General features: G+C 44.0%; 1 protein-coding gene across 4 annotated transcripts in view; it reads right to left on the bottom strand.

Moving 5' to 3' along the window:
- Positions 1-13,590, bottom strand: part of SEPTIN9 (septin 9) — a 492,973-nt gene that overhangs the window by 57,902 nt on the left and 421,481 nt on the right. For all 4 annotated transcript variants that reach the window (XM_082272025.1, XM_082272027.1, XM_082272026.1 and 1 more), the window contains one exon: positions 7,843-7,971. In XM_082272025.1, coding sequence (XP_082128151.1) covers positions 7,843-7,971 — 129 coding nt within the window. The remainder of the gene's footprint in view (positions 1-7,842; positions 7,972-13,590) is intronic.

Below are 13,590 nucleotides of genomic sequence, written 5' to 3'. Positions count from 1 at the left end.
GTGTATTATGCAGTCCTGTGCCCAGCGCTGTGTATTATGTAGTCCTGTACCCAGCGCTGTGTATTTTGCAGTCCTGTACCCAGCGCTCTGTGTATTATGTAGTCCTGTGCCCAGCGCTCTGTGTATTATGCAGTCCTGTGCCCAGCGCTCTGTGTATTATGCAGTCCTGTGCCCAGCGCTCTGTGTATTATGCAGTCCTGTGCCCAGCGCTCTGTGTATTATGCAGTCCTGTGCCCAGCGCTCTATGTATTATGCAGTCCTGTGCCCAGCGCTCTGTGTATTATGCAGTCCTGTGCCCAGCGCTCTGTGTATTATGCAGTCCTGTGCCCAGCGCTCTGTGTATTAGGCAGTCCTGTGCCCAGCGCTCTGTGTATTAGGCAGTCCTGTGCCCAGCGCTCTGTGTATTATGCAGTCCTGTGCCATTTGCAAATGAAAAAAATATGACACCGGATTTCATTTTAAAAATCTGGTCACCTTACAATAAGCACCTCTCCGAACATAGGCTTGGGACATTTTTTTGTTTTTGCCGTTCAGCACGGATCTAAAATACAAAGCTAAAAAGTCAAAACATGCATGGATACATTGATTAAAATAGAGCTGCGTTCAGAGGCATAAAAAGGAAATGAAAAATTGCTCTATAAGCAGTGTTTTTATTGCCTGTGTACATGTGCCCTTTAAACCGAATTCCAGGAATTCAGCTTCTTTGTAAAAACTGCAGGCACACCATGAGTTAGGCCTAACGAGGTACCTGCCACTTCGTGGACCTATCTCCAATATTTACATCTGACAGGTTTATTGTGCTTAGGGAAGATAACCACTCTGATGCTGCACACTGTGGCCTCAGCTCCTTCAAGAGCTAAGTCGCTGGGACTGCTATGCCCAACCCTTCCCTCCTTCTGCCCATTTGCAGAAACCTTTGTATTATGTGAACTCATTCACAAAATACAAGGGCTTCTGTGAATGGGCAGCAGAGGGGAGGGACAATTATAGCTACTGTGCAAGCTTCTCTCCTCTCAGAGAGAGAGTATATTCTCAGAGAGTGTAAACCTGTCACATAAGTAATAGAGAAGTCCTGAAGGTGACATGCATCCAATTGGACCTAACTCATAGTGTGCCTCCACGTTTTACAAAGTTGCTGAATTCCTGGAAATCTGCTTTAAAGTTCCATGCCTACCATGTACCTCAATAGTTTCTAGAAATACAATAATGCCTCGTTTCCACTGAGTGGTACGGTTCGGTTCAGTACGGTACGGTTCGGAACGGTACACATTGCGTTTCCACTGCCAATAGTACCCTTTCATGATAGGCGTGGTATAGCAGGAAAGCTGTGATAGACGATTCTCTGTCAACCAAAGTTCTGCAGAGTGTAGCTCCACCCTGTTGGTACGGTACTAATGTGCTTGGTACCCCAACGAAAGGGTACCAAAAAGTGGTACGGTACGGTTCGGAATTAGGGTACCATTCATAATGGAAACGGCATAAATAGCGTACCGTACCGAACCGAACCGAACCGTACCAGAAAGCTCAGTGGAAACGAGCCATTAGTGTTCCTTGCCTACCATGCATCTCAACAGTTTCTAAATACTGCTATACCTTGGGGATGTCATGGAGGACTCCTGGAAAAAACAATTACTATTCCTCATTTCAAGATGATCTTCCAAAACATCTAAAACTAAAAGGAAATTGCAGAGAACAGCCGGGTCAGGAAACCCAGCATATTCCTTAATGCAGCTCCTAGAGAAGGTATGAAAGCTGCTAAACCAATTATGTAGCCTACTAATCCACAGGCAAGGGTAACCTGTCCCTGAGAACGGAAGCTGCACAGTTATACAACTGAAAAGGTCATGGCTGACCTGCGCCTATATAAATCAGAATATCTGAGTGTGGTCACATTGGAGTATCGAATCGGTATTCAAATCTAATAGTCATTCTTCTCCCCTTTAGAGATGTCAAAGAGAAATTCTGTAGAAACACGATGCCTGCCACTAAGAACAAACAAAACGGCACCACTACCAGCCAAGAAGTTTGCCAATGGGCAATAAAAAATAGATTAATGAAATTGTACGGAACATTTAATGATTATTTGACTTAGAAAAGAGTGTAAAATGATCTATTTCTGGATATATACTATTTCACAACGTCCGTGTCACAAGGTTAAACACCTCCTATGTCCTGAACTGCAAAACCAGAGGCCATGCTGTATCAGACTTATATAATCTCTGGAAGGATCTGTTTTACCCTCAGCCAAAGATTGTGGAGATACATGTGCAGAGGGAGGTGTGTTGCATTGCATACACCCCACACCTACAAGATTAACATGAAATCTAATCCTAAAAATAAAAAAAGTGTTACTAAACCCACAACAGAAAAATCAGTCTGTATATGCAGTAAAGCATGCTTGTAATACTCACTGTGGAACCTAAGGGGTTAATCCTCCGCATTGTGTAAAAAGGCTGTTTGATCCCCTTCTTTTACTGTCCCCAATCCATTTCCTGATTGTACAGAGCCTTGGAGGCACTCTGCACATGCTCAGTTTAGGGTGTATTGTTAGAGAGGTTTTTTTTTTTTCCGGGGGGTGTGGCTCAGGGCCAATCAGCACTGTCCAGATAGAGGGACAGGGGGGGTCATGCAGCCTCAAAGGACAGTCCGAGTCCTCCTACAAGCTTTAATCAGACACTGATAGAAGTGATATGACTGCTATATACTGCTGATAAGAAAAGGTATTTAGCAGTTTATATTTACTAAAATAATTGCATTTCACAGTTGTGTGTACTGTGGAACACCAGATATTGTGAATGCAGGGTTCTGGGTTTAGTAACACTTTAAATTCACCTTACCATCTATGACCTTCCATTGTTGTGTTTTGCTTTACGTCCTCTTCCTTTTCACTGTATTAACCTGGTAAACCTGCCAGTAACGGGTTTTCTATAAAAAGGACAACATTCCCTGGAGGACTTCCTTAGCTTAAGCACAGTTGTCACTCTAGGATGCAGGTTCCAGCTGCTCCCAATAAAGCGTGTCTTCCAATTACACACTCAGCATCAGCACTGCCCACCACCATTAAAGCGGTTGTAAACCCAAAAAAAAAAAAATAACCTGCAAGACAAAGACATAATGAGCTAGTATGCATCACATACTAGCTCATTATGAATTACTTACCTTAGAACGAAGCCCCGACACGGACCCCCGGACACCGCTGCGGGCGCTGACATGATCCCACGGCGTCTCTTCCGGGTTCGGCGGCTCCGGCGCTGTGATTGGCCGGAGCCGCGATGACGTCACTCCCGCCAGTCATTTTCCGGCAAGCTCCCGGCAAGGGAAGCTGAAGGTCCACCAGACCTTCAGAGCGCATGCGCCGCTCGCATGAGCGGCTGCATGCACTGCAAATATCTCCTAAACTGTGCCGGTTTAGGAGATATTAATTGTACCTACAGGCAAGCCTTATTATAGGCTTACCTGTAGTTAAAAGTGAAAAAAAGCGGGATACTACCGCTTTAAATTCGACAGTTGCTTCAAGGATGTGTATTGGCTGCATGCTTTTTAAAACTGTATTTTACATTATCAATAAGAGTCGTGCACCCACTTCTGAGCTGCAGATGTACCAAGCAGCCTTAGGGAGTGAGTTTAGAAGTAGAAAAGGTACATTTACTACATTTAAAAAAAAAAGGAGATCAACTCCTGGTGACACATATATATATATATATATACACACTATATTACCAAAAGTATGGGGACACCTTCCTTTACACACACATGAACTTTAATTGCATCCCAGTCTTAGTTCATAGGGTTCAATATTGAGTTGGCCCATCCTTTAAAGCTATAACAGCTTCAACTCTTCTAGGAAGGTTGCCCACAAGGTTTAGGAGTGTGTCTATGGGAATGTTTGACCATTCTTCCAGAAGTGCATTTGTGAGGTCAGGCACTAATGTTGGATGAGAAGGCCTGGCTCGCAGTCTCCGCTCTAATTTATCTCAAAAGTAATCTAACAGGTCGAGGTCAGGACTCTGTGCAGTCCAGTTAAGTTCCTCCACCCCAAACCCACGCATCTTTGTCTTTATGGACCTTGCTTTGTACACTGGTCCAAATCATTTGGTGGAGGGGGGATTTTGGGGTGAGGTTGTTTTTCAGGGGTTGGACTTGGCCTCTTAGTTCCAGTGAAGGGAATTCTTAAGGCGTCAGCATACCAAGACATTTTGGACAATATTATGCTCCCAACTTTGTGGGAACACTTTGGGGATGGCTCCTTCCTGTTCCAATTGGATTGCGCACCAGTGCACAAAAACTTCAAAAAGAATCCACCATCCCTCAATATGACAATAAACAGTACAAAACAAAGCAAGTGAGAGAAATGGAAGAGCACGTGAAAGGACTTTCAATTTCAGGCAACACAGTTTACATTCATACAGTCACACAGTTTTAGGATCCAAATAATATACAATTATGTTCAGACACTCTTGTGATTGATACACTTCAGGAACATTGCACAGCCAGGAAGAGAACTTTTTTCCGGTTTTGCTTTACATGTTCTATTGTCACCTACCTGCTCACTGTTGCGGCTAAGCAACTGCCTTCAGGTGTTCCGTTTTTTATTTTTATTTTGACGAACTGCAATTTATAAAGGGGCAAATGTGCTGCAAGTGCGAGGGTGTACAGTGTTAGTTCATCAAAATAAAAAAGTGAACTAGCCCTTTAAAGTACACAGCCCTAAAAGAGCCCACTGCCAGTTGGCATGAAAATGTTCTGAAACACAACCCTAAAGAAAATGGGCCAGTTGGGATGAGATGGTCTACAGCAGGCATGTCCAACATGCGGCCCAGAACCCCAGGCAATGCGGCCCACTGCCCCCTGACAATTTATTTATTTTTGCTGGGGAGGAAGGAAGTCGGTTGGGGGGCATGGCCACAGCAGCTTCCAACTAACGGTAGGCAGTGGCTGCCTCGGGGGGGAGCATGTGCAGTGTTTCTGACTCCTACCACCATGACCACTTCAAATCACTGAAGTGGTCATGGTGGTTAGAGAGTTCCTTTAATATCTCTCAGAAGAAGTAATCCTCTGTATACTGATTCCATTTCATTTAATCATCCTCTAGTTGTGTTAAATTAGTGTGGGGGGTGCAGCCGCGCGGGAAGGGTGCGGCATTTTATTACTTATATACCTTAACTATAGTATATATTTTATATGCGGCGCGAGAAAATTTCTCTACACTCAATGTGGCCCAGAGAAGCCAAATGGTTGGACACCCATGGTCTACAGTAAGCATGGTAGGACAAAGCCTTTTAGGCTCTCAATTCATTAGGAAGATGGATATAATCAATTGGTTTTAGGATACCACAGACAATGTACAGAGATATTCTCTTTCATGCAGCAATCTGATGAGTGACATCACAATGAGGACAACCCCAGATTTCGTCTAAATTAAAACTGGATGAGAAATGTACAGTGAGGGAAAAAGGTATTTGATCCCCTGCTAATTTTGTATGTTTGCCCACTGACAAAGAAATGATCAGTCTATAATTTTAATGGTGAGAGAAAGAACAACAAAAAAATCTAGAAAAATGCATTTAAAAAAAAATATAAATGGATTTGCATTTTAATGAGTTAAATAAGTATTTGACCTCTTCGCAAAACATGAGTTAGTACTTGGAGGCAAAACCCTTGTTGGCAATCACAGAGACCAGACTTTTCTTGTAGTTGGCCACCAGGTTTGCACACATCTCAGGAGGGATTTTGTCCCACTCCTCTTTGCAGATCCTCACAAAGCCATTAAGGTTTTGAGGCTAGCATTTGGTAACTCAAACCTTTAGCTCCACCCACATATTTTCTATGGGATTAAGGTCTGGAGACTAGTGGGAGGCTATTTCAGGATCTTAAGGGGCTTCTTCTTGAGCCACTCCTTTGTTGCCATGACCATGTGCTTTGGGTCATTGACATGCTAGAATACCCATCCTTGAGCCACTTTCAATGCCCTGGCTGAGGGAAGGAGGTTCTCACCCAAGATTTGACGGTGCATGGCCTTGTCTATATAACCTTTGATGCGGTGAAGTTGTCCTGTGCCCTTAGCAGAAAAACACCCCCAAAGCATAATGTTTCCATCTCCATGTTTGACAGTGGGGATGGTGTTCCTGGGGTCATAGGCAGCACTCCTCTTCCTACAAACACAGCAAGTTGAGTTGATGCCAAGTAGCTCGATTTTGATCTCATCTGACCACAACACTTTCACCCAGTTCTCCTCTGAATCATTCAGATGTTCATTTACAAACTTCAGACGGGCCTGTACATGTGCTTTCCTGAGCAGGGAGACCTTGCGGGCGCTGGAGGATTCCAGTCCTTCATGGCGTAGTGTGTTACCAATTGTTTTCTTGATGACTATAGTCCCAGCTGTCTTGAGATCATGGACAAGATTTTTCCCATGTAGTTCTGGGCAGATTCCTCACTGTTCTCATGATCATTGAAACTCCACGAGGCGAGACCTTGCAAGGAGCCCCAGATCGAGGGAGATTGACAGTTATTGTGCGTTTCTTCCATTTGCGAAAAATCACACCAACTGTTGTCATCCTCTCACCAAGCTACTTGGCGATGGTCTTATAGCCCATTCCAGCCTTGTGTAGGTCTACAATCTTGTCCCTGACATCCTTTGAAGGCTCTTCAGTCTTGGCCATGGTGGAGAGATTGGAATCTGATTGATTGCTTCTGCGGACAGGTGTCTTTTATACAGGTAACAAGCTAAGATTAGAAGGACTCCCTATAAGAAAGTGCTCCTCATCCCAGCTCATTACCTGTATAGAAGACACTTGGGAGCCAGAAATCTTGCTGATTGATAGGGGATCAAATACTAAATTTCACTCATTAGAATGCAAATCCCTTTATAACTTTTTTAAAATTCGTTTTCTGGATTTTTGTTGCTATTCTGTCTCTCGCTGTTTAAATACATTTACCAATAAAATGATAGACTGATCATTTGTTTGTCAGTGGGCACACATACACAATCAGCAGAAGATCTAATACTTTTTTCCCTCACTAACTGTCCATGGTATTTATTATTACAGATATTTATACAGCACAGATAATTTATGCAGGGCTTTACATCCTGGACAGTCCCATCAGTCCCTGCCCTCAAGGAGCTTACACTCTGAAGTCCTTCTATCACATGAATGCACAGTATAGGGCCAATGGTAGTTTCAGTTCTATGACAGATAATGTACATAAAAATGACATGCTTTATTTTGACATTATTTAAAAGGATAAGTTCACCTTTTGTAACATGTTGCACCCATATTCAGGGTGTAACATGTTGCAAATGCATCGGTCCTCCCACCCTCCCCCCGACAGTGAGCGGGGGAACTACTCCCTACGTTTACGGTCACTATCTAAAAAAAAGTAAATTGAAAAAAAAAAAAAAAACAAAAAAAAAAATACACCCGTCTGGCCACGTTATTCATTCACAGTAATCTGTGAATGGAAAAACTACAAATACCAACAGCCTTTGTGGCTGTCGGCTTCTAGTTCTCAATGAACTACCAGAGCACCGTTGAATACTCTAGGTAGTTTACTGAGTTTCCTGACAAAGTAACTGCCACCCCGTATCGAAGGTGCGAGCAGACAGATGCACAGACTACCTGCAGGACCGTGGCGTTACACCCATCATCTGCTAACTGTGGGTGCAATGCTTTACAAGTCCCTAACAAAAAAATAATAAAATGCATATTTTTTAACCTGCAAAAAAAATGTGCATTTATTACTTTTTTGTAAAAGTAAAATTATCCTTTAAAAACATTAGATGCATTGTTCTAGTCTCTATAGCCCCCACATATTGGATTTCTACCCCGTCCTGTTTCTTACCATGAGTGATACTTTTAATCTCTATAGTTTTTGGAATCCTCTCTTCAGCTGTTGGCTGCACAGATTTTCTGCTGACCTTGGATTTGAAGAGCGTGTTTATTAATGTAGATTTTCCAAGTCCGCTTTGACCTAAGAAAATGATGAAGATTAACAATTGTTAAATATGTAGGACTTCACTACAGTACAATTTTTTCTGTGCCACAGAAGTACATTTAAAAAAACAGTGGTTAGGTGCAAAAGTATTACAAAACCTATAAGTCCCCACCCCCACGGCTATTTTTACAGAAAAAGTATTTTGGGGTAAGTCTCTACCAGCTTTGAACATGCAGATCCTGCAAGGTTTGCCTTTTTCTTCTCTGCTAACTTTCCCTATCTTTTCCTGGCTAATGGGAACTGTTGGTAAGCATTAGGCTGCATTCACATGTCAGCGTATTGATGGGGGGGCAGAATCGCCGCGATTCCGCCCGCGATCCGGAAATCATTGCAAATCACGGGACGCATGTGCGTTGCCCATGATTTGCAATAGCACCCCAAACGCTGTGTGATGTTGCCGCGATTTCCGCCTGCCGAATCGCGGTAACATCGCGCAAAAATAATCGCGGGACCAAAGAAGCTCTTGTACTTTTTTGGGCGTAATGCGTCCCGCAATTTTTTTTTTGCGCGATGTTACCGCGAACCGGCAGGCGGAAATCGCGGCAACATCGCACAGCGTTTGAGGTGCTATTGCAAATCATGGGCAACGCACATGTGTCTCGTGATTTGCAATGATTTCCGGATCGCGGGCGGAATCACGGTGATTCTGCCCGCGATCAATACGCTGACATGTGAATGCAGCCTTAGGGATGAGTTTGGGTGTCATAAGAACTCATCCTAGCCATCAGAATACTGCTTTTTACTCCAATCATCTGCAGGCTGGCTCATTTCCTCACTGTGCAACACCCGAAAAGAGAGGGGTGGGATGCTGGTGACATCAGTACCCTTATTTGACACATGCCCATATTTTTTTTAAACTCACGCTTTTATTTTATCCATCCATGGAGTCGTAGAACACAAAGGTATTCCAATACAACAAGCCATAGGCAGACCACATTAACGCTCAAGTCATAGGAAAACAAATAGGTAAGAAATATTGAGTGAGGCAACCGTACATACCCATATTCACCTAATGACATTTACAGAATATGGGCAGGTATCTATCCATATAGGGGCGCTGCCATCACCAGTATTCCGCCCCTGTGCTTGTGTTCCGGGGGTACAACTGATTGGCATAAAAAAAAAAAAAAAATTGATGTTCAAATAGAAATGAGCTTGAAGGATGACCAAGCTCATCTCTAGTAATTAGCAATTCCCAGACTTGCTACAGATTTTCAATTGGATTGAGGTCAAGGCTTTGACTAGGTCATACAATGACCTTTCAGTTCTTCGTTTTAGGCCACTCCAGAATAGATTTTGGGTCTTTAGGATCATTGTCCTGCTGGAAATCGAATCTCTACTAATTTTCAGGTCTCCGATATTTGCTTTCTATGCTCAAGTCAAAAAAAATAACTTAACCCAGTACAAACAAAAATACTTTCTACTCTAGAATAGTCACTCCTGTGTCCTCTTCATGTTCTGATCATAAACACGAGGCCGATGATCATGAGACCCAATAGATTAAAACAGTACTGCCTACATGTTAGTGCTCTAACTATTTAAAAGCTGTGTGATCTATTTAAACTTCCAATGGCTGTGGTATTCACTTACAGGCTTGCCATGAATGAATGTTTGGCAACAACCAGAAAACTCCTATCATTGACAAGGTTTGAGGCAAAACAGATGTTGGTTTGGAGCTGGGGGCCAAAGCTCTTTTGGCTATTCTTCTGTGATCCATAGGAGGAGTGCGCTTTGTTCTGCACTCTTTTGACTTGTTTCCAACCCACAGAAAGCTAAAGCCTGTTGTCGGCTGACGACACTCAGCTGATCCATGCTTTAAAAAGTCAGGATCCACCCAGATGCCTGAACCGGCAGCTGGCTCAGCCTCTTATCGTGCCACAGAGAGTCTGAGTCAGTTCCGTCCCCTCCACAGTCCTGCATTCCAGAGAACCCCGGAGAGGCAAAGCATAGAGCCAGTAATTGACAGTCACTATGCAGTCTGAATACCAAGAACTAAGCGATCAGTGGTCTTTGATCACTCAGTTCCCAGTGTAGAGTCGACAGGGAAAAACTGAACTGCAGCGGTGATTAGTGCTGCAGCCATCTAGGTGACTGTGACTGCTTATTTTTTTCTATTCCCAAACTTCTCTTTTAAAGATCTATACCACATTATCTCATAAGCGTGTTTACAATGAGCAAAGTCCAAACCCAGCACAAGAAGAGAATCCTCAGTGTGGCACCACAACCTAAATACTAGATTAAATACTTCAAAGCATAAATTCCTGACAAAGCATTCATACGTTGTGCAATGTGTACGGCTTTGGTGTTTTGTTGTGGGACAGAAATCACTTAAGCGCTGCAAAAACAAATCTACCTCCATCTCCTAAAGGCAAAAAGGAGATTGATATCTGTCCTTTGTTGCTATCTATGAAAAAGAAAACTGTAAAAAACAAAAATCACTTAAAAAAATCTTTTGACTGAAAATCACTCCACCCCCTCACATTGAGTTAACCATGCACAGTATCTTTGTTAGGAAATGTATATTTATGTAGCACTCTCCATTTACCGTATATACTCGAGTATAAGCCGACCCGAGTATAAACCGAGGCCCCTACTTTTACCACAAAAAGATGGGAAAAATCATTGACTCGAGTATAAGCCTAGGGTGAGAATGCAGGGCGGCGGGCATGGTACAGGAGAATGCAGGGTGACTGGCATGGTGCAGGAGAATGCAGGGTACTGGCATGGTACAGGAGAATGCAGGGTACTGGCATGGTACAGGAGAATGCAGGGTACTGGCATGGTGCAGGGGAATGCAGGGTACTGGCATGGTGCAGGGGAATGCAGGGTACTGGCATGGTGCAGGAGAATGCAGGGTACTGGCATGGTGCAGGAGAATGCGGGGTACTGGCATGGTACAAGAGGATCCGGGGTTGTGGGCATACTACAGGAGATGCAGTGCTGTGGGCATGGTACAGGTGGACCATGCCCGCAGCACTGCATCCCTTGTAGTGTGCCCGCAGTCCTGCATAATGGCAGGTCGTGCAGCTGTTTCACTTACCTGTTCCAGAGGCGCCTTCATTTTAAAAATGGCGCCGCCCGGCGCCGACACGTCATTGCGCACGCGCCGCCGCCCCTCGTATACTTTCGGCTATTCCCAGCCTCTCCCGAGCGGCGGCGGCGCGTGCGCGGTGACATGTATGCGACGGGCGGCGCCATTTTTAAAGCTTCAGCCCGTCGGAGCGGCCAGGGACTTTTTTTTTTCCTTGACTCGAGTACAAGCAGAGGGGGACATTTTCAGCACAAAAAAATGTGCTGAAAAACTCGGCTTATACTCGAGTATATACGGTACTGTGTTACACATTTGTCCCTCTGTAAAGTCCCACAAATACCTGCTGATCCTACCAGTGTCCACCTAATTCAGCTTCCTATGATGGTGTGACAACAATGCTGCAGGGCTCCTGAATTCATGCTCTTCTTATATAGGCTATCTGCTTGCACTACAGTGGGATGTGAATAAATTGCAGGAGGTGTGGCTATCAGGGTTGTCACTGCTGATTTACAATCTTGTAGCTGTCAGTGAGCATCATCAGACCACACCTAGTCCTGCCCACTACTTTCTGGACTGAAAGCACTGCCTCTGTTACTGAAACCCTCCCAATGTGAGCTGCAGTGTCTGGGAGGGGAAGCACGTGAGATACAAATGAAGGATGATTTTGCTCAGACAGGGAAGGTAAAGGAAGTTTTTTTGTGTACTTTATAAGGCTTGTACATCACATAATACCTGGGTAAATATACATAAGCCTTTAGATGTGCTTTCACATACAGACCTGCATAAAACCTAGTGAGGAATGACATTCCACCCAAAAATGTTATTAAAGCTGCAGTGGAGTTTGGTGGGCAATGGTTCTCACTAGTGATCGACCGATATCGGTTTTTCGTTGCCGATACTGATATTTTGGCCAATGCATATCGGTATCGGCCGATATTTTTGTACATTTAAAACATTTTTTTATTTTTTATTTGACAGGTACTTTTGTGGAGGCATCTTGGTGTCAAAAAGACCCCAAAACCCCTCCTCTGCACTTAAAAGCATTCAAAACGCCAAGTTTGGCTGTTTTGAATGCTGTCATTTTTTTTAATCTGGCGCCAGACAGTACCTAGAAGTGATGTCACTCATGACATCCCTTCCGGGTTTTTGCATGGACACCGAATCAGAGCCGAATGCGGCTCTGATCGGACCTTCGGCGGCAGTGCAGGCTGGTTGCCCGGGTCTCCCGGTGGGACGGCTGTCATTACAAGATAGCCGACCATCGGCTGTGGACTCCGGTAACGGGGTGATGCCTCTAGCTGCAGGCATCACTCCGGTACATGCACTTTCCTGAAATATCGGCAACCTCTGGGGCCGATTCCGATACATTTGAAAAAGTGCATATTGGCCCTCGATATATTGACTTTGCCGATACTCGGTCGATCCCTAGTTCTCACAGGTTTTTCCTGGTTTTACAAGGTCTCTGACTTTATTTCCCGACTCTATTCCTATTGATCTGGGAAATTTGTCTGTTTCATCCCACCTTGAGTGTCCTGACATCTCCTGTTATAGTGTCTAAAGTATAAATCAATTTTAGGCTTCATCGACACACTGCCTACTTTGACCACTGGCTGCGGATAAACGCGGCAAAATCGTGCAGTGGTTTTGCTGAGGTTTGCGCTTTCACGCGGCTGGTGGTCAAAACGTTCCTGTCCTGAATGAGGTTCTCCTGCGTTCAGGAGGAGAGGGAGGTTGAAGTTCCCCTAACCGCAGCAGCTCCTAAACTCTGGTGAAAGCCTATGTGTACATGGACACATAGGCTATTATGGAGTTCAGTTTAAAGTGTTACTAAACCTAGGATTCTGCATTCACTATAGCTGGTCTACCCAGAACTTTATTTTAGTAAATATAAACTGCTAAATACATTTTTTTATCAGCAGTTAGAGCAGTCTTGTGACTTCTATCAGTGTCTGGTTAAAGCTTGGAGGAGTTTTCATTCTCCCACGATTGACTGATGAGAATTCAGTACCCTTGACCCTCTGTCTGGACAGTGCTAATTGGCCCTGTGCTGATCACATGCACTCTCCTAAGAAAAAAAAAACTCTAGCAATATACACCAAATGAGCATGTGCAGCCTGTCCCCTGGCTCTGTAAATATCAGGTTATTTTTTGGAGTCTGTGGAAGGAGATGATCAGAGGAGCTCGGATCAAACAGCCTTTTTACACAATGCAGAGGATTAACCCCTTAGGTTCCACCGTGAGTATAACAAGTATGCTTTACTGCATATACATACTGATCTTACTCTTGTTGGTTTAGTAACACTTTAAGAGCTTTGGCAAAAAAAAAAAAAAAAAACACCAAAAGCTCCTAAATGCAAGTTTAGGAGCTGCTAGTGTACATGAAGCCTTACAATAACCATGTCAGGGGTCAACAAGGTTACAAAGGCACTAACATGAGAAGAAAGGAGCTCAATAAACCGGCTTTGTGCTGGGGAAGTCAACCTCTATCAATCTCCGCAAGACACAACTTAGGGACCATCTACCAAACTCATGTGCCTTGGCCTTGCTGGACACAGCAATGGCTT

Source organism: Pelophylax lessonae (assembly GCF_965119305.1).
Source record: "Pelophylax lessonae genome assembly, chromosome: 11".
Classification (NCBI taxonomy): domain Eukaryota; kingdom Metazoa; phylum Chordata; class Amphibia; order Anura; family Ranidae; genus Pelophylax; species Pelophylax lessonae.
Note: the sequence above shows the minus strand (reverse complement) of the source record. Positions and strands in the feature narration are given on the sequence as shown.